At 32.4% G+C, this 24,249-nt stretch overlaps 4 protein-coding genes across 12 annotated transcripts; 3 read left to right on the top strand and 1 right to left on the bottom strand.

The window, feature by feature from the left end:
• The first annotated feature begins 899 nt into the window (after positions 1–899).
• On the top strand, positions 900–4,287 carry LOC124949960 (GTP-binding nuclear protein Ran). Of its 4 annotated transcripts, none has more exons than XM_047495901.1 (3): positions 900–1,067; positions 1,962–2,443; positions 2,712–4,287. In XM_047495901.1, exons 2-3 carry the CDS (start codon positions 2,012–2,014, stop codon positions 2,925–2,927), a joined length of 648 nt encoding a protein of 215 aa, XP_047351857.1. In that variant the 5' UTR covers positions 900–1,067; positions 1,962–2,011; the 3' UTR covers positions 2,928–4,287. The 4 variants fall into 4 exon arrangements, with proteins under 4 accessions (XP_047351857.1, XP_047351859.1, XP_047351860.1 ...); XM_047495903.1 differs by having other exon boundaries at positions 1,053–1,162; XM_047495904.1 differs by lacking the exon at positions 900–1,067 and adding an exon at positions 1,124–1,144.
• A 338-nt stretch (positions 4,288–4,625) lies between these two features.
• On the bottom strand, positions 4,626–6,986 carry LOC124949954 (elongation factor Tu, mitochondrial-like). Its single transcript, XM_047495888.1, has 6 exons — positions 6,849–6,986; positions 6,693–6,745; positions 6,431–6,596; positions 6,052–6,359; positions 5,293–5,954; positions 4,626–5,181 (listed from the first exon to the last, which is right to left on the bottom strand). Exons 1-6 carry the CDS (start codon positions 6,883–6,885, stop codon positions 5,004–5,006), a joined length of 1,404 nt encoding a protein of 467 aa, XP_047351844.1. The 5' UTR covers positions 6,886–6,986; the 3' UTR covers positions 4,626–5,003.
• A 2,151-nt stretch (positions 6,987–9,137) lies between these two features.
• On the top strand, positions 9,138–17,489 carry LOC124949966 (serine protease nudel). 2 transcript variants are annotated; one of them, XM_047495918.1, is made up of 8 exons: positions 9,138–9,576; positions 12,872–13,034; positions 13,453–13,584; positions 13,987–14,280; positions 14,767–14,982; positions 15,052–15,462; positions 15,545–15,799; positions 16,049–17,489. In XM_047495918.1, the coding sequence occupies exons 1-8, from the start codon at positions 9,523–9,525 to the stop codon at positions 16,066–16,068; spliced, it is 1,545 nt and encodes a 514-aa protein (XP_047351874.1). In that variant the 5' UTR covers positions 9,138–9,522; the 3' UTR covers positions 16,069–17,489. The 2 variants fall into 2 exon arrangements, with proteins under 2 accessions (XP_047351874.1, XP_047351875.1); XM_047495919.1 differs by lacking the exon at positions 9,138–9,576 and adding an exon at positions 10,637–10,776.
• Positions 17,490–17,928: 439 nt separating this feature from the next.
• LOC124949965 lies at positions 17,929–24,144 on the top strand. 5 transcript variants are annotated; one of them, XM_047495916.1, is made up of 8 exons: positions 17,929–18,125; positions 18,415–18,685; positions 19,529–20,064; positions 20,570–20,849; positions 20,950–21,555; positions 21,998–22,239; positions 22,337–22,555; positions 22,623–24,144. In XM_047495916.1, exons 3-8 carry the CDS (start codon positions 19,887–19,889, stop codon positions 23,084–23,086), a joined length of 1,989 nt encoding a protein of 662 aa, XP_047351872.1. In that variant the 5' UTR covers positions 17,929–18,125; positions 18,415–18,685; positions 19,529–19,886; the 3' UTR covers positions 23,087–24,144. The 5 variants fall into 5 exon arrangements, with proteins under 5 accessions (XP_047351872.1, XP_047351873.1, XP_047351869.1 ...); XM_047495917.1 differs by having other exon boundaries at positions 17,929–18,139; positions 18,424–18,685; XM_047495913.1 differs by having other exon boundaries at positions 17,929–18,139.
• The last annotated feature ends 105 nt before the right edge of the window (positions 24,145–24,249 follow it).

Raw genomic sequence — 24,249 nt, 5'->3', positions numbered from 1 at the left:
GCCCCTTTAACATTCGACGGCATTCAATCTTCTTCATATTTCTTTTTCTTTTTTTTTTTTTTTCCTTTTTTTTTCTCCTGTAACTTTTATCCTTTTAAGAAATTTTTTTCTTCTTACTCGGAAATGATGTATTACGTTTTATAATCATTCTTCATATTTTTACGATCACGATTTATGTATCATATATATGAATCGTTCATTTGAAAAATGATCATTACATTTATTATGTTCCAACGAATTAAATAAATAATTTAGAATAATTTTCAATTATTTCCGATTTGAAAAGGTATTCATAAATGATTGAAATATTGTCGTGCATTATATAGTTGAATGTACCTGAGGAATGCTATGCTCTGATTGGTTCGTTCGATGTGTTAGCAAGATGATGAAGTTGGACACTTGTATAAATACGAATTATACATTACTGATGCTTCCTATTAAAATTGACCAATAGCATTACAGAACATAGAGTATAAACTCTATGATTAGAATCTGTAATGGAAAATATGTAATATATAAAGAATTTTTTATTTAACATTTTCCAATTACAAATAATAGATGTTTTCGCGAAGACAAATTAAATTTATCTTACCATTTATTTTAATGTATTTCATCTTAATATTAATAGAATATCTATTAGAATTATATTCTAATCGTTAACTTATGAAAAGTTCAATGAAGACGCATTGTATGCGTTTTAGGAAATTTTCTTTTTTGTTTTTTTTTTTCGTTTTTTTTTTCTTTTTTCTTTCTTTTAATATGATTCCAAAATGAACACTATCATTGTTGTAGCCACTCATCTTGATGGCGTATATGTTACGTTTTTGAAGATGTCGCCTCTTTAAAACGCATTTCTATTGTCATGTTTTTTCGAATATCGTTATATCGTGTTTTATTTTATCAATTTAATGGGATAAAAATAAAAATTAAATTTTTTTACATCGATTAGAAGAAGAATTTTTCACAAATTCGATCTAACATCGTTCAACGAATGACAAGGAAGAGAGGAGGCACCGCTCGTCGGCTTAAAGGAACGCCATTGTGAGCCATAACGACTGTGCCGCACGGTAAGTTCTATCGGTCATTTTCACGTACATCGTTGCTTCCCGGGAAATTTTGTACGAACGTCGGCGAATTTTGTCAGGTTCGAGGAAAAATAAAGGTTCACTCATATATCACGTATATTTTCTCATGAAATATCGTTGAGAAATATTAAGTACGTTAGTGAAAAAAAGTCTTGTATGCATAACGGAGGGAGCCATTCTTCGTGAAACGCAAATTCTAGTCTCCGCGTGTTAAGGGTAAAAGAGAGAAAGAGAGAGAGATAGAATAGGAGGAACAGAGCGCGGGACGTTGATACAGCCGGCTTTTTTTTCGAGTTAATCGACCGACTAATTTCCGAATGTGTTTCTTTTTTTTTTCTCATTTATATGTCTTAAAATATCATAGAAATTAACGCGCTTTCAAATTCATCGATCACTTCTTCGACACGTGATTTGAAGGTGATTACGGGTTTTCCAGTAACAGCGAAAGAGAATAGCTACACGCTGGCCGAAAAAGCGTTCATCTTTTAACCGATTTTATTAAAGGTTTTGTGATATCTCTGTACTTTTTGATTGCATTGTTTTCTATTATTCCCTTGTATTAAAATGAAAATATTTTTAATACAGGGGAAAATCATCTAACATCTTTTTCTCTTTTTTTTTTTTTTTCTTTCTTTCTTTTTTTTCCCCGTAAAAGATTACCGCATTGTAGATAACGTGTGCTCTAGTTTGTATCATAGTGAATTAATATTTGATATATGTATATGTATATATGTGTATATATATATATATATGTAAAATATTTAATTGAATTCACGTTTAATAATATGAATAATAAAATGCAGTTAATTATCGATGAATCAATTTTGTGGGGGTAGTAATTTAGATTAAAACTTTTTTTTTATGTTTATCTTTCAGATCTTCTCTTATAAATAAATTCCTTGGATATAGCTTAAAATATCATCAAAATGGCGCAAGAACCAGATATGCCCACCTTCAAGTGCGTACTTGTTGGTGATGGTGGTACTGGAAAGACAACTTTCGTCAAACGCCATTTGACGGGTGAATTTGAAAAGAAATATGTTGCGACATTAGGAGTAGAAGTACATCCACTGATCTTTCACACAAATAGAGGTCCAATAAGATTCAATGTGTGGGATACAGCTGGTCAAGAAAAGTTTGGTGGTTTACGAGATGGTTATTATATACAAGGACAATGTGCTGTAATCATGTTCGATGTTACGTCTAGAGTGACGTATAAAAATGTACCTAATTGGCACAGAGATTTGGTGCGAGTTTGCGAAAATATACCTATTGTATTGTGCGGTAATAAGGTTGATATTAAGGATAGGAAAGTAAAGGCCAAAAGTATCGTCTTCCATAGGAAGAAGAATCTTCAGGTATTAAATTGTCTTTAATCTTTTTCTAAGATTAATGCTCCTATCAAATATAATATTAAATTTTAACTTTAAGTAAAATAAGCAACGATGAATCTCAGAATTCTTAATCTAACATGAAGACATTATTCTGTCCCTCTAATCTGAGCTTAAATTTGCAAAAAATAATTGTAATTTCATTAACTTATAGTAATTCATGGATATATATATATATATATATTATGTGTTTGTATGTATATTTATGTTGTCCCATTTCATGTGTATGTTACAGTACTATGATATTAGTGCAAAAAGCAATTACAATTTTGAAAAACCATTTTTGTGGTTGGCACGCAAATTGATTGGAGATCCAAATCTTGAGTTTGTTGCTATGCCCGCATTACTTCCACCAGAAGTTACAATGGATCCACAATGGCAGCAACAAATTGAAAAGGATCTTAAAGAAGCGCAAGAAACGGCATTGCCGGAGGATGATGAAGATCTTTAGGTTATTTCACTGTGTGTATGGTCCTTATGGGAGAAAGATTTGCAAGTGTACCTTGGGTACTATGCAGCTTGGGCGTCTAACATATATGAAGATTAAAAGAAAAAAAAAAAAAAAAAAAAAAAAAAAAAAAAAAAAAAAAAAAAAAAAGAAAAAAAAAAGAAAAAAATGCATGCAGAGCTTAATTTGATACTTAATGCAAATCACCAGAAATACTTCTGTGACTTCATATACCAGGAATATTGCCTTAAAGAGGGAGATTCTAACAAATTATTATTTGTTATGCATCCATACACATCTACACATGTGTATACAAAATATCAAAGAACGTGATTTTACATAATATAACATTAGTTACAAATTTCTACAGGTGTATCTTCTCATTCCCTTATAACTTCCATTATAAAGAACCGCTGTAAGCCTTATTACGAAAAGAAAATTTCAAATTGTCAGAAATGTTTTGAATACGTCGAACGCACATAAATGAGACATATATAAATGTTTAAAAATTAGGCGTTGAATGATAAAAATTAATTTTATACCCTATAATTTTTTTTATTATCCTATAATTGTCATCATCCAATAGGTATAAATATTATAATCAAAAAACGAGAATTCGAAATTTCAAGCTTGAACCCACTTTAAGGCATACTTAAGAAATTAATTCAATCTGCTATTTATATTGTTGCAACATTCTTGTTATGAAATATGAAAGATGAATTGCCAGTTTTTCTTAACGGATGTATGTTGTAGCGAATGCTCGGCTGCAAAGATGTGTACTTGTAATTTTTCTGAAGTGTGCAAACTTCTTACGTGAGATGTTCAAATACTCGAAAGAGATCGCAGGTAATAGAATTGAATTAGAACAATTTTTGATCAATGTAGCGAATCTAACTCTTCAATATTTTTCTTTTTTTTTTTTTTCTAAAATGTTGGATAATATCAAGCAAAAATGATAGAAGAAAAAATTTTATTCATTCTTGTTAATAATTTTGTAATTACGTTATTGGTAATGTGTTTTTTATCTTATTAAAATAAAAATGATATCTAATATTATTACTTGCAATGATCCAAGAAGATTAAACTAAAACTAATTTATAATAAAAAAAAAATAATTTCTCTAATATATTTTATTTGTTTATTTAAAAGTGTTTGATATTATCAAGCATTTTAAGAAATGATATTTGAAGACTGTTTCAAGTATGAAGTCTCATCACAATAGGAAAAATACTTTAACAGGAATAGAAACAGTTCGTGTCTGCTCGCGTTATTAACGAGGATCGTTTACTATTTTTGTAAGAGAAAGTGAATGTATGATTTGTTCAACTTAAATTATATAAACAGTGTTTTCCTTTTCTACGTATGAATATTTGTTTGTTTGTGTCCCTTGTTCCCATTAATGAAACCTGTCTGGAAAGAAATGTGTCTGAAAGTATGAACAAAAATAATTAGAGAATGAATGTATACACAGTCTTATTTATTAGTAAGAAAGTGTTATACCCATTAAAAAGCAGATTGTACTGCTAATCACATGAATTTAATAAATCTACCTTTATGGAAGTTTTAGAAGAAGTTGCCTGCCTATATTGCAATAGTGCAAAATTGTCAATAAATTGATAATATTTTTACATTATTAAGGTCTGTATGCACAGTGTTTTAACAGAAGAATTTCTGGAAATACCGCGAATAATTACAATTAAATAATTTATAATTTATATAACTGATTTATTGAAGGATAGAGTAAATGAATATATGAGAATTTAAAGGACATTAATGAAATTATTATTTAACATTGCATCTTTATGACATAATCTAATCAAATTCACATGATACTGCGTGTTCCCACATTCAGCTTATAAAACACTTTAATGATGTAAGAAAATGCAAATCCTTGTAAATGAAGAAGTAAACAAAAGGATTTAAGTAAATATATATATATATGAGATATAGACTAATAATAAAAATGTTTAAATGTTCGTTTGTAGCATAAATGGAATTGTCCTTTGAATACAATAAGTATTTTATAATATAAACGGATAAATAGAATACGGATATTTACATTAATTTAAAACTTTTTAATTATTCTTGCATTTTTTGCTTTTTCTTCTTTCCTTCTAAAAGGTTTGTACGCTGGTCAAGTGTTAAAGATGGTAGAATATTCGTGATTACTCCAGTTCCTAAAGTTGTACTTCCATCGCGAAACGTGAATCTCTGGCCTTTTTCACATACCATAGGGCGAATTAATTTAATTTCAAATCTACAAATGAAATAAATCAATGTTATCTGTACACGCTTGATAATCTCATAAAAAACAAAAAAAAAAAAAAAAGAAAAAATGCTGCTCTATTTTACAATAATTCAAACTTACTTGCAATCTTCTCCTGGCATAATCATTGCCTTATCATTTAAATTAATCTGTGCTGCAACATCCCAAGTTTTACAAAACATTTGCAATTGTGCGAGATTTCTAAGAGGTTTCTTTCTACCTCCTTCTTCTACGCTTAATACATATACTTGCGCTTCAAAATGATCATATGCTTTCATAGAGCCTGGCTTGCACATAATCATACCTCTTTTGATTTCTGTTCTTTTCAAACCTCTAACTAGAGCACCTAATTGATCACCAGCGTGTGCTTCCTCCAATATTTGATGGAACATTTCAATACCAGTGATCACGGTCTTTATAGTTTTATTATATCCAATGAATTCACAATCCATTCCTTTTTTTATTTTTCCTCGTTCTAATCTACCAGTGACTACAGTACCTCTACCAGGGATTGAATAAATAGTTTCCACTGGTAATAAAAATGGTTTATCCAAATCCCTCACTGGAGTTGGTACATTATTATCTATTGCATCTAAAAGTTTCAATATGGCCTGTGAACCAATTTCAGGATTTTTTCCTTCAAGTGCACAAAGAGCACTGCCTTTAACAACAGGTATTTTTTCTCCGTCAAAGCCCATTTCAGTTAATAATTCTCTTATTTCCATTTCTACCAATTCTACCATTTCGGCATCAGCAGCATCGATCTTTTAGAATGTAACATACAATTTTTCAAGTATTATGTAAAACGATTGTAAAAAAGAAAATGAAAAAAAGACAAAGGTAAGTCTTCGTTATTTTTACCTTGTTGATAAAAATAATTATATGTTCGATTCCAATTTGTTTTGCAAGAATTAAATGCTCTTTAGTTTGAGGCATGGTACCATCAGTGGCTGCTACAACCAAAATAGCACCGTCCATCTGTGCAGTACCAGTAATCATATTTTTAATGTAATCAGCATGACCTGGACAATCTGTATGGCCATAATGACGTTTCTCTGTTTGATATTCAATATGTGCTACATTAATAGTTATACCACGAGCTTTTTCTTCAGGAGCATTGTCAATTTCACTGTAACCTTTAGCCGTAGCCAATTGCTTTTCAGAAAGAACTGAAAGATTTATGATTAATTCAAATCATTTAGTCAAATTAATATATAAAATATTATATTAGAGTATAAACCTTTCGTTATAGCAGCTGTCAAGGTGGTCTTTCCATGATCGACATGACCTATCGTTCCAACATTACAATGAGGTTTATCTCTGTTAAAGATTTTCTTTTCTGCATAAAATCTTTGACTAGTTATAATTGGTGATAATAATCGGCTACATAATATCTTATGTTGTTGCTGTTGATGTAAAATTATAAAAAAGAGACAATTATTTGTGTCATTAAATCAAATAAGTTAATACATGTTACGTTATTAAATTATATATTTACTTACACAGTTAACAATGTGCCGATTAAGATGTACTTGTCTGATGGTTTGTTGAAAAACTATGGATAAAAAGATTAAAAATTATCGAACATTAAAAATTTTTAATTTATAATAAAATGAACGAAGAAGTGGCTAAAGTATCTATCAATTGTTGCCATTTACCTGGATTAACAATTTCTCGAACAGAGATAAACGCCATGATTTTCGGTAATTTTTAACAATCGTCCGTAATACTATTTGGAAGCGTTAATGCCAATATAAAAACACGTGGTTTAAGAAATTTCTACGCTTACGTAATAAATATATAGTTCCATTTCATTTTTTAAGTTTTCACAATGTAAGTCATTCGACCAATAAGTTTATTCGATAGTACACCATTCGCTCAGCTTGTATCTGATTGGTGTTTTCATCACTCATTGAAAATCTGCTTAAAGTCAATTTCATCTCTGTGTATTATTTATTCTTCAATTAATTTATTTTTTTCTTTTTTCATCATACAAATTAAGAATTATATAAATAAAGAAAATATTTAATTCTGTTACGTTAAAAGAAAAAATAATTTCGCAAATGTACGCATGCGAATAAATAGAATTGTTATCTTTTTTGAAAGTTCGCGCTAAATCTATCATACTATGAAGTTATTAGCAGATAAAAAAGTCGTCATAATTTTAATCGGTGGATGTCAATGTCCTAATCAGTTTGAATCATTTTCATATTATTTCTTTATTTTTATATCTATTAATACTATCGTCGTGACAGCTTAATTTAAATAATTCCACAGAAAAGAAAATAAGAAAGGTTACACTTAACTATAATGAAAAATAGATGATTTTAATTGCGTCCATCTTTCTCTTGTAACGTTCAACGAATTTCAATTATAAAAATTAGATAACAGATCTAGGAAATAGTCATTGATATCTTTCAGTGTTCATTCTATTATTTAAATTTAATCGATTTTATAAAAGTGACGACGTAAATACATTAAAGAGCGTACTCAATTTGAAAGGTAATTAAAAGTAGAGTTCGTCGTTAACAAGGTACGACAATGTAAAAAGGAACTAAGTAAAATAATGGCTTTAATTGAATGGGAATGCCAAAGGGAATATTATCGTCATTGTGAAAGAGAGAAATTTTGTTTAAACTTAGTAGACTTTTTCGAAGTACGTCGATAACTTACATTCGTTGGACATTAGCCGTTAGTCGTTACGCATGTTCAAATGGAGAAGAGCTAATGTCAATGCATTAAATGAAAGAACGCGCGGAAAGTCACGGCTCGTAAAGTCATCTAACCGCAAAGTATTAGCGAATCTTTTTTCTTTTCTCTTCGTTGTCGTCGTTTTCGTTGTTGTTGTTGTTCCTTGTGCAATGACATGCGAGAACAACGTTTTATTCGATGAAACGTAACGGCGTGTATCCGATTTCGTGCACATAAATCGAACGGTATAGATCAACCGCAAAGATGAACAGACTACATTTATTTTTTCGAATGATCATTGAATTATTCTACCGTAACCGCTATCCTAACTTTCTCGATAAGTTTTCCAACTATCCCGAGAAAGATTATTCGAGCTTAACGTTTTCTTTCTTTCTTTCTTTTTTTTTTTTTCATTCTTTTTATTTTTTTTATTTTTTTTTTTTATTTATTTATTTTTACTTCTCTTTATAGATATAAATAAGATCGATCAATGAAAAAATTCTACTATATCGTAAAAATTTAATTTGAATGAAAAATGAAGCAATTGTGCCGAAAAAAACGAGAAAGAGATTAAATATTATCGGGTAATTTCGAATTGTAACAGATGTATATCTCGAGGGTATAACTTTACGTTTCTTTTATTATTTCTTTTACTACATAAAGCGCCACGAAAAGAAAAGAAAGAGAGAAAAGAGATAAGAATCATATACACGTCTGCAATTCTTTAAATAGATATGTCAACTAAAAGAAAATAAAAGGACCGGTTTTCCGTGCCATATTTCTCTGACCCTACGTATCCTTTTTTTGTATGTTCATTGAATTAATGAAATCTCGAGAAAAAATAAAAAACAAAAAAGAAAAAAAAAAAGAAAAAAGAAGAAAAAAAAATGGAACTCGTTGCGCTAGTTTTTGATTACAGGTATATAAACCTATTGTGAAACTACGTTCTATACCGTTAGAAACGTTTGTCCGTGATAATTCTGGAAATATTAAACGTTTAAATGAGCCCAAGGAAATATTTATTTATGTTATTCATTCATCGAATGTGTATAATATTCCTTTGCAGTTGTGGAACGTTGATAGCTTGTAATAAAATATCGGTGATCGACGATCGTCGATATCTCACTTGAGAATGTTTGAAGAACGGCATCAAAGTTGAAGAAAGAAAGGGAAGAAGGAAAGAAAGGAAGGGAAGTAAAGAGTGAGAAGAAGAAGAAGAAGAAGAAGAAGAAGTAAAAGAAGAAGAAGAAGAAGAAGAAGTAAAAGAAGGAAAAGAAGAAAAAGAAGAAGTGGGAGTCGAACGGGGCCCGATGCCCGTTGCATGCTTTTCTATTCGAGATACTTCAGCTGAGGACGAAAGCGCATTCAGGGAGGGCCGTTCCGTGTTCAGTCCGTCTTGAGTCATCTTAGCGCGCGTGCGTAAACAGCGCGCTTTTCTCGAACCCCTTGTGTTTTAATGAAAATTAATCTCCAACTTAAATTCGCCACGTGAAATCTTTTTATTTGCATATTTCTTTTCTTAATTTCTTTTCATTTTTTTTTTTTTTTTTTTTTTTTTGTCTTTAACCCTTTTATTATTATTACTTTTTTCTTTCTCTCCTTTTCTTTTGCATTTAATCAACTTCGAAAGAGACAGTGACAATGCTTGAATATCGTGTAACTGTACTACTCGCGTGCATCACTATAATTAATTTGGTGAGTTAATGAAATGTATTTTTTCGTTTTTAAAATTGATATTGTTAATGTTGTATCGATTGTAAATGGTTTTTAAAAATATTTTACAAATGCCAATAATTTATTTCAATATTTGACAAATATTTTATGAACGTTCAACTATTATATTAACTATATATCAATGAATAGAAATTTTTTAAACAAATATGTCTACATATATGTGTATATCTGTGTGTGTGTGTGTGTGTGTGTGTGTATGTTTCTATTTTTCTATAGAATTGATAAATAGTTAAATATTCAGTTTTATTGACAAATTTAAAAAGATATATACACGTTGTTATTGTTTATAGACGGGCATCGCGTGTTGAATTTTCTAGTAAGATGGTCGTAAATTCTCTAACGTTTCATCGACGCCTCATTGAGTATGTACACGCAACGTCTCCAGAGACTGTCGGGGTCCTTACTTGCACATAGAATTACAATAATTCTCACTTGACGTCGTCGTTGGTTCTACCATGGTAAAAGGCATCATTCTCGTTGAATATGCAAACAACATTAAAAAGGAATGCTCTGTCGGCCCATTGAGAATTATTTTCCGATTCTTCTTTTACAGCTGCATGTATATTTCCTTTGCATTCTTTTTTTTTTTTTTTTTTTTACTTTTAATATTTTTTTTCTTTCTTTTTTTCTTTCTTTCTTTTTCTTTTTTTCTTTTTTTTCTTATTACCGTCTAATCGTGCCTAACTATCGTGGCTTTACGACGACGTATCCAAACATTTCGAGTACAAAGAGAAGGGTGCCTTGTCATCGAATATTTCTTCGTTCATGACAGGAAATGAATTCGAGTTACGTTCGTTTGATCGCACATTGAATTCTAATTACTCGATTCTGATGGTATAACAGTGATTATGACAGGAAGGAATCGATATTAACGGCTATACCTTACATTGACGTTTGCATCTATGTATACACACACACATATGTATATATATATATATCAAGCATAAGGCTCGAGGAAAAGCGTAACGAATTGAATTAAACATTAAGACCATACGACCAATAAATTCGAAGAATGAACTATAAGTTCTCGATTGTATTGGAGAAGTGACTCTACGTCGTATTGCATTGTCCTACTTTCGTTTTGATATTAAGCAAAAATGCATAGACTTTGTACGGTTAACGGTGTTCGGTTATTTTCCATTGGTAGTGCGGCAGCAAATGGTTGGTAATGCATTTAGATTGTGATAAAAATTTTATATTGTATCGTACACTTTATTGCACTCTATAATAATAATGATAATATTAATAATAATAATAATTATTATTATTACTTTAAGAGATATTTCGATATTATTTTGTTATGTTACTTTAACGCGTTGAACATACGTTAATATCGAGCAACGAACGATCGTCAGATTAAACTCCACGAAGCGTAGGTACTAATTTCTTATAAATTTGCACGCTACACTGTACTTTTAATGCGAGATGGAAATTATAATTTCATAAGTCTGAGAATATCTAATCTCACACGAGAGCCATGCTCATTGGATAACATAGTCCGGAAATATAGTGCGGTACTGACTCTGTCTATTCTATGAGTACCGGTAAATCTTTGAATGATCGGAAAAATGTCTGAAGACTTATTTTCATAAAATTTTTATCTTATACTTTAAAGAAAAAAAAAAAAATATATATATATATATACATATATATTTTCTTTTCTTTTTTTTTATAGTACCAAGGTTCTGATAGGGTATTCTAGAAATCGAGAAATCGATTATACAGGTTCGTCTAAGATATTGTAAGAAATGGCGAAACTCCATTTTCAAATGTAATCGGAGAAATGTTCTCGCGTGAAACGGAATTTCGCGATATATCTATACGGGAAAAAGTCGCGAAGAAGCATCTTCAGTGCATTCCTCGAAAGCCATTGGAACGTCCGTGATTACGGCTGACCGAAGCATAATTTAACGATCGCCATAAAGCGTCGAGAGAGTGAAGTAGAGCCAAGAATGGGAAACCGTTCGTGGTTTCCCTATGCCTTCCTACGCGCTCTCCTTTAAACTCTTCTCTTCTATTTCTTCTTATTATTATTCTTCTTCATTCTTGCCGCAGTACATTCCGTGAGTACGCGATATCGGAAGCAAAAGTTGAGTTTCCGCGTGAGAAGGGTCGTTAAAGTAGTAGGATTGTATGATGGTACGTGATGATCATCATGATCATGACGATGATGATGATAATGATGACGACGATGATGATGATGATGATGATGATGATGATGATGATGATGATGATGTGTTGAAGGTAGCAGCTGGTGGTAATTCTTCCGCAACGTTTTTTTAAATTGGCTCGCTTCGTTAGATGTAATTAAGCGATGTGTGAGGTTTCTATGTTCGTGTTTATGTTTATACGTTTGTAAATGTAACTAACTAGATGAATATACCTTAAGCTGAAATACATACCAGTGATGAAGGGGAATCCGAGCGAGAAAATGTCAAAACTATGACTTTTCTTCCTTTTCTATTCTTCCTAATCGCATTCCGAGCTATTCCCACGATCAGCAAACAATGCGCGCACGCGAGTAACCCTTTGTAAACGGAAACGGATGCAAGGAGGAAAATCGCAAGGACGGGAGGTGACGAGTGAGAAAGAGAAACGAAGAAAGAGACAGGGATAGACCGTTACCTGGTAACTTCGACGTCAGTGATTCTTTTCTAAGCCTTTTATGTATCCTATGTATCCTTTATGTACGTATATATATATATATATATATATATATATATATATATATATATATATATATATATATCTTTTTTTCTCATTTTATTCTGTAAGCTCTTTTTGATTCGTACCATCTTTAGGGCAATCAGCCAAAAGGAGTTTTTACCTTAACGACCAGCAATCCTCCATATTGAATTCGATACGTTCGATTTAAGTCCTATGGTTCCGATAAGAATTTATAATGTCGGTTCAACGACATTGCGATCGCTCGATAAGGAGCAATCCTTATCTTTCTATCAATCGAACTCGACTAACGATCTCGACTTTCAATGGATACTTCTATTCAATCTGTCTCTATTCCTTTGAGAGTTTCCCGTGGACTTACTCTTTATAGAATATCTCTCGTTAGGCAGGAGACACGATTTATTAGCTGATTAAATAAATAAAAATAGGATACAAGTTAGCTCGTCGATTCGTTTAAACATATCTCGTAATGATATTTGGGAAAGAAAAGTTCCTCTCTCTCTCTCTCTCTCTCTCTATCTTTGTAATTTTTCATTCTTTTCTTCTACTTTTTCTTTTTTTTCTTTTTTAGCGCTCGACAACGTCTTCGCCGATATTGACGGAGCTCAAGCTTGGCAATGAATGCAACAGGAACAGAGATTGCGAAAATTTCATCGCCAACAGTCATTGCTACTATGGTTACTGTCGGTGTCAACCCTTTTTCGCTGAACACAATGGAACACGTTGCCTCGAGTGTGAGTTTCTTAAAGTCTCCTCTGAATTCTTCGTCTTTTCTTTTATCTCGGTCGTTGTTAGATACTCCTCTCAGCTGTCTTTAAAGAACATTTTTCTTTTCATCGAAAAGAAGAGGAATCAAAAAGAGTATAGCGAGATAGGAGACAGTGCCACTGATAATATCTCATTCAACGTAATACATAGAACGTTCAACAAGATTTCAGAGAATCTAATTAACTTAAGAGATACGATGACCCAAGCGCGGATCAAGATTAACAAAGAAGAATACCATCATTACCGTAGAAATTATCTAAAGCCGAAGTCTCTGCAATTTTTTCTTCTTCTTACTCTCCTTTCACTCATTGACCCTATTGTATTCGATTTTCTTAGTTAAGTTTAAAACGAAGGCTACTTTGTTTCTCTTTTCTATTTCGACAGCTACTCTATTAGGTAACGATTGTATCGTAAAGGAACAGTGCTCGTTGAAGGTAGCATACAGTAGCTGTCTCGAAGGAGCATGCAGATGCGTCGAAGGTTATTTGCAATTTCGAAGACACACCTGTTTAGGACGTAAGCAATTGATTCTATTCGATCATTTTTATCTTCCTCAGAGCGTTCCATTTTTTTAATTCTTTTGATATATGTATTCTTTTTCTTTCTTTTTTCTTATTTTTTTTTTTTTTTTTTTTTTTTTTTTTTTTTTTTTATGACTTTCTCTCTCTTTTTCTTTTTCCTATATCTTCCTTTAATAAAACACTCGAAGGCAACAGATGCACACGATTAAAATAAATCTTGCTCGATGTTAAGCGGCACACTTCGTTGTCTATACCGTTGGGTAACGGCACACATAATTCGAGCGTGTATAATTTGAAAGATCGACGAACGAAGGAACGCTCCGAGATCGGAAGATTTTAATCGAGTTCGTTTCCTTTGAATTTCCATGAATTATTACAAGTTTCAAAACTATTGCAGCTGCAAAATTGGGAGAGGTGTGTTACGAACACGCTCATTGTCGATTATGGGATCCAAATACTCACTGTGACTTTCTTATTCCTGATCTATTCGGACGCTGTCAATGTACAGCTCCTATGCGTCGTGATGGTGACATCTGCAGTCCTGACAGTCTCGTAAGGCCTTCTTTACCCTTGGATCAAGAAATTAATTCACAGACGATAACCGAACAGATCATGGAAACCAACGAAGAGAATACAGATATTTTAATGGCAACTTTTAAACCAGAGAACATTGAAGATCAGGATAGTACCGGTAGGATGATTACAAAGAATCTAACCTACGAACTTCTATATGAAGTTCAAAAGCAAAGGAAACGTTCCTGTTTTATAATGTGTCAATTGCAACGTTACATTAATTCGAAGAGGATTTCGAGGTCGATTAACTCGATGCTTGTATTTTGAAGTACTTAACTGGATTTAACGAGGCAAACGTCCATTCCTGGGCATAATTAACGAGATCATTAACGAATCTAAAACGATTCTTTTCTGTTTATTTTTTCTATTTTTGCTTTTTTTTTGTTTTTGTTTCTTTTTTTTTTTTGTTGTCTTTTTCCCCTTTTCCTCGCGAGAAGAGTAAGCGAACGCGTTTCACTTCGATCGTGAAGTTTCGAAGGCATGACCTTAATGAGTCCCTTTGAGGAGAGCAAGCATATCCGGTAACATGATTTCGCAATGTTACTAATTGTTCTTTCTTTCTTTTTTTTTATTTTATTTTTTTTTTTTACTGTTTCATCATCAGGAGTTCAGATATCTTGGTTGAAGAATGCAACGATGCTTTTATCGACGACAACGAACAGTCAACTAATACCTGTTAATTTAGTGACCAGACCTAGTTTTGTAATCGGTAGACCACATCGACCAAGTTCTACCGAGATTGCCGATGACGATGATGCAATTGTCATTGAAGCTGAACCTACGGAACTAGCTCAGACCACGATAGTTTCAATGACTCCAGGTAATTATTTATATATTTCATTATTTCTTTCCTTCACTTGTACATTTGTTCGTGTGTCTCTGTTTTCAGCTCCGATCAAAACGGATCGTCACGAACCAACGACGATGACAGCCATCAGTTTAGGTCTCCCATGTATCTCTAATTTAGAATGTCGAATGGCGGATCCATTCTCGAGATGTATCGACGGAATATGTGATTGTAATTTCCCTTCAAATTCAACTTGCAATGCAAAGAAAGGTGGTTGTACTCCAGGTACCTTCCAATGTAGAAGTTCAGGTAACTGCATCAGTTGGTTCTTCGTTTGCGATGGTCGTGCAGATTGCATTGACGGCTCTGACGAGGAGTGTTCCAAGGGTAGTTGTCCTGCTCAAGCTTTTAAATGCGCAAAAAGTGGCATTTGCGTGTCCCGAGCAGGTCTTTGTGATGGAAACAGAGATTGTCCGGACAACGAGGATGAAAAGGATTGCAACAATCGGCGAAGTTAGTTACATCAGCATTTCTATTCATGTTCTTCCCTTTCTCGATAGATTTCAAAATGAATCGTTTTACACGTCTCTCACAGAATGTCCCGAGGGAGCATTCAGATGTAACAATGGCCAATGTTTACCGGCGTATGAGTTCTGCAATGCAGTAGTATCTTGTCGGGATGGCAGCGACGAACCTAGAGGAGCCTGTCGAACACGATATCGTGGTAGAATAGCGCCTAGGACGTGTCCTTTCAAATGCGATAATGGCAGATGTCGTTCAGATGCGATTGCCTGTAGTGGACGTGACGGATGTGGTGATGGCTCCGATGAACAACATTGCTCCGTCTGTAGTGAGTATTAACTTTTCTAATTCCTTCTAGAGAAAAAGATTTTATTTTTTTTTTCTCTTATATTTCTCCTTTTAATAGACAAACTTAATAACATCATCATTTTCAATCGACTGTACACGATCGTAATTTCGAATTGTCGATATTTTTAATCGCTTTAACGTAGGTGTTATATGTACTTGTTAAAAAAGATAAGTTATCATACGTAGATGCTTATGACAGGACGTTCGTTATCATTTTACTCGTTTTCAGAATGTGCCGATATAGTCTGATTTAATGCAGTTTCCATGCATGTCATCATCGTCGTTGTCATCGCCGGAAATCCGTGGACAAAAAGAAAAACTGAGAAGTAAAATGAAAATAATATAAATCATCAAACGTATGTACCTATCTTCGAGTACGAGGAAGATCCAGGAACTCTGTTGAATACATGTTAAGGGAGGAAGTATAACCAAAGATCCTTTAAGCCAGCTTGAGTTTCACGAATCCATTGTGAATCTTTAACTGTTGGAAATTGAATTCGTCGCTTGTTGAATCTCAACAGGATTTGTGTATTTATTATTTTAGTCGAAGTATGAAATAATATCAGAATATGTATTTTATATAAGGAAATTTTATATATACATATATTATGACGAATCAGAAGACGTTTTGGAAAAAAAATCCACATGATCGAGACGCGATCGTGTCAGGAGCTTCTTTTACAATCCTCAGATATTGTAATAATTTTTGGACAGGAAGTTGATGCAATCCCTAACAATGATCTATATAAATTCGTTTCTCAATTTAACAATTGACTATAATTCGCCAGCAAGTAGCTGGAGTCTTATGTATACTATCTATCACGCTTTTATCATGCTTCTTGATTCGTCTCATTGAACGGACTATAAACATAACATTTTTATATTTCATCGATTTAACGATGTTACATTGTTAAATAAAAATTAACCGAAATGACGAAGAACGTAATGACTGCTTTGAAAATAATTTTACTTCGGTTTCTCAAAAATGAGATCACTTATATGTATTTATGTAAAACTTCACGGCCGAGTGTGTTTACTTTACAAGGTTAATGTCTATATGAATGATGAATAGAAATAGAAGCACGAGCATTCATCAAGATATATATATATATATATATATATATATATATATATATATATATACATAAGTTACAATAGAACGGAAATGACAAGGAAAAAGAAAAAAGATCAACATAAAAACCAAAAATAGATAATGAGCTCACATCAAGCAGTCAATAATAAATACAATACAAATATTTTTCGTACTTCCGAGTATAGTTATCTGCCAATTTACTGGATTATTTAGTTTTAAATATATAACAATTTTCGAGAATCCATTATATATATAGTAATAATATCTAAGTTTAATTTTATTAATTAACGCTCATTAGCGTTAGTGGTTAGTAGTGGTTAGTAATTAGTTAGAAATGAAATTAGGAAATGGTTATTTCCTGAGAAAAAGATAATATGAATAAAAAAAAAAAAAAAAAAAAAAAAGGAAAAATAAAAGAACAAAATGCACTTCTATATGCCATTGCGTCTGTTGCTCGTCAATATTTGCATAATATCTTTGTCCTATTAGTCGACAATATCTTGTCCGTTGACAATTGATTTATTACGTATGAAAAAACATCTTGGAATTAACATTCAAATAAACTTAATTTAATCGATGCAATAAATTTATTTAAAAATACGTGAAACGTTTGACATTGACAAAATGTCATTAACGATGTAAAAATAAAATTTCTTCATGAGATACGGCAAATCTTAGATAAATATTTGTACGAACGATCTTATCCAATCGAAAATATGATAAAAAAAAAGTTACGATATGCATAATTATTTTTTGTTCTTTTTGTAAGAATATTGATTACAAGGAAAAAAGTATATTCGATTGTAAAGATAAAAATAGATTATTTCGTCATATGGAATGATTTAAACAAATATTGATCATCGAGATAATTGTATTAATGGGATATAATAGTGTGTTGAAAAATTTCTCAACGATCGTATTTATTGCTTAGGAATGCAACGAAGAAGAAAAGAAAACGGGGTGGTTGGATCGGCATCCTCGCGCGAATATCGACCGGCGCAGTATCGAAACAGCAATGTCGACGACGACGTCGGCTTCTAGCGAGTACGTCGACGTTCTCGCGCACATTTAGTCGTCAGTCGACAACTGAACTTCGTTGTCGTAACTTCTTGCCATTGTTGTTGCTAATTTTCGTTCATATCCTTTCGACTCGTGTCTCGTCAATTTTTTCTCAATTTCTTTTTCAATTTTCTTTTCATCAACGAGTTTCTCTGTTCGTCAATAATCGTAATATTCGTAATACTCATAACTCTAAAAAAATATCTACCTGTCCATATATATCATTCTTTTATATATATGCATATGTATATGTATACACATATATAAACATATATATATATATATATATATATATATATATACATACACATAAGCACACACACACACACACACACATATATATATGTATATATAAGGAAAAGAGAATTTTGAGTTAATCTATTGGAATGGGAAGTGACAAAAAAATATTCATCATTTTCTTAGATCTCGTTATGTTATAATAGATGTTATAGGGCATGATTGATCAATTCTTAAACGGTATCGTATAACGCGTAGTGAGAGTGTTATCAATTCACCTCTTTCAACGAGTAACTGTTCGTGGTGGTGGTGGTGATGATGATGGTGGCACCGGTGACAGTAGACTTTCGATAACTTGAGAGATTAATGAGATCATCTGGAGAAATCGATGTCACATGGGAATTCCATCTTTTTCTCTCTTCGACATTTATTCAGAATATTATTTCTTCATGTATAATAGAATATAGTGAATGTGGGGTAAGTTGGTAACTTTTGAGAGTACACGTTTATACACTTTAGGCACATATGAAAGGGTAGATAATCATATTATTTATTTATATTATCAAAAGGTTAAAAACAACTAGGCATATTCGTATAAACGAATAGTAATTACTTTTTTATCGAGTACATAGATTTAATGTTTAATGGTTAGATAATTACCCATCAAGCTATGATATATCTACGTACGAATGAATGAATTAAATGGATGTATACTTCGTGAATGACTTTCGTTTAACCAAAGAAGAGAGTAAAAAACAAAATCGTTTGTCCTTATCTCAATAGCGACAAGACGATTCCGTCCGTTCATTTATGCAATCAATGTAACACATGGCCACTTTAAGAAGAGTAGATGACGTTTTAACCTTCATTGTTTGGGCCCTTACGAACACGATTTCAAACGTATTTTTTTTTTTTGTTTTTCTTTATTACGTTCTTCTCGTTTATACACTAACGTTTACAAAGTTTCTCCATTTCGTCGCATCGTAGAAAAATATTTTTATATTAGTACATGTATATCTGGTACATCACTGGCTTTTGAATTGACTTTACGAGGTATCAAAAAAAAACAGAAAAAAACTCGTAGATAACGGCTTGTTATCGTTTCATTCCTTTCCGGAATCTTATTATTCCCTTAATACGATTTCAAATAGTGCCTTATTTTTATCGACTTTATTTGAGGATAACGCAAAGATTATGATAGAAAGATAATCATATCGAGAAAAAAGAATTAATTTTCAATAATGAAATATCGTACGATATCGTTGATATAATTAAGTTTAATTATAAATAAAGTTGAATATATTTTTATTGTACAAGTAGATTATCCTAAGAGACGTTCATTAAGTTCGAAGAAAAAGCTAGAGGATAAAGATTCTATACAGAAAGTAGTCATCGTCGAAGAGTATCGCTCAATGATTGGTTTGCCTTGGGAAGAAAGAAGACATGGGAGATATGAGGGGATCCAAGATAATGAACGTTCGTGCGAAGATCAAAGATTTGAAAGAAAAGAGAACGTGGTGGAACAAAGGGAAAGGGAAATTTTAAGAGTTAAGGGTTTGGAAATGCCAGTACCACCACCGATACCACCGGCGATAGCTTCCAATTGGAAGAACAAGTGGGAGTGTGAACACAATTCAAAGGACATCTGATTGTTCAGTGACAGAAGCGCGATCTTAGCATGATGACGCGCAAGGCAAAGTGGTCGCGCTTCGCGGAATGCTTTTGTCGAAGACCTGGTATAGTTTTACTCCTTCTTCCGTGTCTTGTCATTGTGACATTATTTTTTGTTTCCGAAGAAAACATCGTCTATACGAATTTCCAATATCCGTCCTACAGATTCTACAACGATACTAACGGTGAGTTCATAAATGAATAATCACTTTGGACCAAATAATATCTGACTTTTGGTATAGTAAATTACGTATGTTGAAGATAAATTAAATTACATTCTCCTTAAAAAAAAAAAAAAAAATTGATGAAACCATGATATAATCACTTTGGACCAAATAATATCTGACTTTGGTATACTACATTACAAATGTTGAAGATAAATACAATTACGTTCTCCTTAAAAAAAAAAAAAATTGATGAAACCATGATAAGATATATAATCGTTCGTAAGATATATGAAATAATTGAGATATAAATAAGATATCATTTCTTGGACAGAAATCGGACGTTTCTTTTCTTTCCTTTTTCTTTTCTTTTTTCTCTATTTTGTAAAAGTGAAAAAGAAATGGAAAAGAGAGAGAGAGAGAGAGAGAGAGAGAGAGAGAGAGAGAGAGAGAGAGAGAGAGGGAGAAAAGAAGGGTGAGAAATATAAGAAAAGAAAATATTTCTTTAAAAGAGTACGATTTTCAGGTACGATGGACGGTTTTCTCGTATGGAATTCGAAGTGTCATATGTTATCGATTGACGCATTAGATCCATCGATCGTAAAGTTTGTAAAAAGGGAAAAGTTCGAGGAATGTTTTAAAGGAAACCTTTACACGCGAATATCAAAAGGGGAAAACGATACCATCATCCTTCTCCTCGATTCAAAATTCATGGCTGCTCATAAAAATATGTTTTGTTGTTGGTCGCCTGTAATTAGACCGAACTTTGATAATCCAAGAAAGCACAAATTTGATTCGACGATAACGTAAGTAATGTTTGAGTTAGATTCAGTCAATTTCAGTCAAAGAAACAGATCGAATAGATATGTTTATTATTAATATATTCGTACGATCAATTCGACGTAGAGTGAAACAATGTGAAAGTTTGAAAACGCAAGCAACGATACCAGACGACGTGGAAGTTGTTTTGGTGAATTGTCAAATTAAATCGAAGAAGAAAAAGAAACAAACGATATATGAAAACGTCCATGCCATTTTGAATCCACGTAAGGTCTACGATCGTTTGGAGAACGGGACGAATAACAACGTGACATATGGTCTCCCGAGAAAACTCAGTATTCTCGTTCTTGGTATCGACAGTGTAAGCCGATTAAACTTTCAAAGAAGTATGCCAAAGACCGAAAAGTATCTTCGTGAGACCGGTTGGATCGGCTTGAAGGGATACAACAAAATGGGCGACAATACTTTTCCAAACTTGATGGCAATTTTAACCGGTCAGAATCAAGAACAGGCATACTCGAGATGTAAACCTTCGGAAGCTTATAAACTCGATCGTTGTCCTTTTCTCTGGTATAATTTCCGCAATGCAGGATACATCACGGCATACGGCGAGGACGAGACCATTTTGAACACATTTAACTATCTAAAAGTAGGTTTCGTGCAACCACCAACGGACTATTATCTACGGCCTTACATGCTGGCAAGCGAAAAGCTTCTTAAATCTAAGAACAGGTAATTATTCTTATGTATGTATATAAGTATACGTATATAAGTGTATTTGTGTGGGTGTATATATATATATATATATATATACGTATATGTAATATAAATGATATTAACACTGTCGTCCGCACGTCTCATAAAAATTTATTCGCTTGGCGCCGGCAGCGCTAATTCGAATTATTTGGCTTGTTGCACAAGTACTTATAAAAACAAAAAACTTGTTGAAGTATGTAACTCATTGTTGTCTAAACAAAAACATCAACAGAATGCAAAAGATACTAAAGTGCTGTCACCGGCCACTGAGCGATACTATGCACACACCACTCTGGTGTCGCCGGACGGCATAGTGTTAATTAGTGTTAATCGATGGGGTTTTTATTAAAGATATGAAGAAAGTCTGGAAAAATAATTTATACTTATGACTTGATTATTTTCACTTTTACAATCTCAGATTTAATCTCAAGTATTGCACTGGCCCTGAAACGAGCTTCGATAGGATCTTTAATTACGCTATGGATTTTGCTCAAACGTTCGTGAACGTACCGTATTTTGGATTTTTTTGGACTAATTCAATAAGCCATGAGAACGTGAATGGACCATCCTTAATGGATTCCCAAATGTTTCGAAAATTGCAAATTCTCAAAGAGGAAGGGGTTCTTAACGACACGATGATCGTGTTTTTGAGTGATCACGGTATCTACATAAATTCTTCGTCTAATCGAATCGATTAAGTTTCAGAAAATTATTTCGATCGAAGTGTAGTAGAGTAGAATATATTTTTTGTGTTTAGGCATGCGTTGGGGTAACATCAGAGAGACATTCGTTGGTTGGTACGAGGAAAGATTACCTTTCATCTATATATGGTTACCAGATTGGTTCCGTAATGAAAATCCGGATGCTTATCAGGCTCTGAAATTAAATGAAAATCGTCTGACTTCTCCGTTTGATCTCTACGAAACATTCAGGGATATTTTATTAACAGCTGGTGGAGATGCCGATGTTTCTCCAGGTATCTGAAAAATGTCAAATCTATTAAAACTATTGTCAAGATCAAAATGTAATCTCTTCCGCTTTAGGTTGTCCAAGCTGTAACAGTCTGTTCGAGCCAATCCCAAGAGAAAGATCGTGTCAAGATGCTTCAATCGCACCTCATTGGTGTGCCTGTACAGCTTTTAGAACAGCTAGTACAAATGATAAAATCGTGATCGGTGGTGTGAACAGTTTCTTAAATCATATAGAAAATATCGTGAAGGATTATAAGGATAAGAAGGGTAAAAGATTGTGCGCGAAACTGCAACTGAAGAAAATATATCGGGCCGACCAGATGTTACATTTTAATGATAAAAATTCAACGAGCATAGAATATTTCTGTATGATTCAGGTGACCCCAGGAAATGGTAAATTTGAGTTCACCGTACGATATAATAGCAACGCTAGTTATACCGTGTCGGATCATAACGTGAGCAGGATTAATCCTTATGCTACGAGTGCCAAGTGTTTGAATCATGGTATGAAACAATATTGCTATTGCGTCAAGTAGCATCAAAGATTTCGATTGTAATTTTTTTCTAATCTTGTACATGCACATATGCACATATGTACATATATACATACATACATACATACATATATATATATATATATATGTGTGTGTATGTATGTGTGTGTGTGTGCGCCATTTTAATCAAATTTTCAATATTTAGAAGCGTTAGTAAACGTTAACGTAACAGTTACGTAAAAGGCTCAGGAATGTACGGAGGTCATAGATATTATTAACCAAAATTATCGCATGGCAATTAAGGAAAATGTATGTTCAATATGTTTGCAAAATACTTAAAAAAAAAAAAAGAAAAAAAAACCAATAATTTTCAAGTTACTTTATGACTCGCCAATACAACGAAATATGATATTATAGAATCGAATGGAGTCCGAATACAAGTCAAATCGCATGAATGATTTAAATTACTTAAAGAAGACAAATAAAACAATCATAAGGCTTAATAGATGATAATCGTGAAACTAATGCTAGAATATCATCGACACTTGCCAAGTTCGAAATTCGACGAGGTCTTAATTTATTTCTTTTTTCGATAGTCCTCCTTTCTATTCTCCCCTGAAACGAAGCTTATAAAATCTATTTAAATAGTATCAATCGATTGATAATATTCTAATGGCTATGCGATATAGATAAAAGAAACGTGATATATCTTATGATATATGGAAAATTTTTCGAATTAAATATATTTTCAGGACTAATATCTTCAAAATGATCACTAATTAATTATTTTTTTTTCGTCTTCGATGAATATTAGATTATTTACTTTTCATAAAATGCAACTTAGTCGTTGAATGATAAATTGATTCTTTCCTATCTCTTTTCTTGTTTCTAATAATATATCTTTTTGTCGGAAACTTTGATAACGTTATTACGCAGTATCAATATTGTCATAGACCGATAGCGTCACCGATAAATTGACGTGAATAATTAATAATTTAAAAAAGCTTTGTATCGTGAATACGCTATCTTAATATGCTACATATCTTAATAGAAAAAAAAAACAAAACAAAAAAAAAAAAAAAATAAAAAAAAAGCAAAAAGAAAAAAAAGGAAATTAATATAAAGGACGTGTGTCTTAACGTATGTATGAGAGCGCGAGATTGTATATTTCTGTATGCTTACATTGTATAAGTTATAACGCAGTT

Source organism: Vespa velutina, chromosome 6 (assembly GCF_912470025.1).
Source record: "Vespa velutina chromosome 6, iVesVel2.1, whole genome shotgun sequence".
Lineage (NCBI taxonomy): Eukaryota > Metazoa > Arthropoda > Insecta > Hymenoptera > Vespidae > Vespa > Vespa velutina.
The sequence above is the reverse complement of the archived record's forward strand: the minus strand, read 5'-3'. Positions and strand labels throughout refer to the sequence as shown.

What these genes read in the sequence shown, in the direction of transcription:
- LOC124949960 (XM_047495901.1), top strand. Translation starts at nt 2,012, where the DNA reads ATGGCGCAAGAACCAGATATGCCCACCTTCAAGTGCGTACTTGTTGGT. An exon ending in ATAGGAAGAAGAATCTTCAG is followed by an intron (nt 2,444 to 2,711) that starts GTATTAAATTGT and finishes TGTATGTTACAG; the next exon opens with TACTATGATATTAGTGCAAA.
- LOC124949954 (XM_047495888.1), bottom strand. Translation starts at nt 6,885, where the DNA reads ATGGCGTTTATCTCTGTTCGAGAAATTGTTAATCCAG. An exon ending in GACAGCTGCTATAACGAAAG is followed by an intron (nt 6,360 to 6,430) that starts GTTTATACTCTA and finishes TAAATCTTTCAG; the next exon opens with TTCTTTCTGAAAAGCAATTG. An exon ending in TAATTATTTTTATCAACAAG is followed by an intron (nt 5,955 to 6,051) that starts GTAAAAATAACG and finishes ACATTCTAAAAG; the next exon opens with ATCGATGCTGCTGATGCCGA.
- LOC124949966 (XM_047495918.1), top strand. Translation starts at nt 9,523, where the DNA reads ATGCTTGAATATCGTGTAACTGTACTACTCGCGTGCATCACTATAATT. An exon ending in GCATCACTATAATTAATTTG is followed by an intron (nt 9,577 to 12,871) that starts GTGAGTTAATGA and finishes TTTCTTTTTTAG; the next exon opens with CGCTCGACAACGTCTTCGCC. An exon ending in GATAGTTTCAATGACTCCAG is followed by an intron (nt 14,983 to 15,051) that starts GTAATTATTTAT and finishes CTCTGTTTTCAG; the next exon opens with CTCCGATCAAAACGGATCGT.
- LOC124949965 (XM_047495916.1), top strand. Translation starts at nt 19,887, where the DNA reads ATGATGACGCGCAAGGCAAAGTGGTCGCGCTTCGCGGAATGCTTTTGT. An exon ending in AAATTTGATTCGACGATAAC is followed by an intron (nt 20,850 to 20,949) that starts GTAAGTAATGTT and finishes AATTCGACGTAG; the next exon opens with AGTGAAACAATGTGAAAGTT. An exon ending in AGATGCCGATGTTTCTCCAG is followed by an intron (nt 22,556 to 22,622) that starts GTATCTGAAAAA and finishes CTTCCGCTTTAG; the next exon opens with GTTGTCCAAGCTGTAACAGT.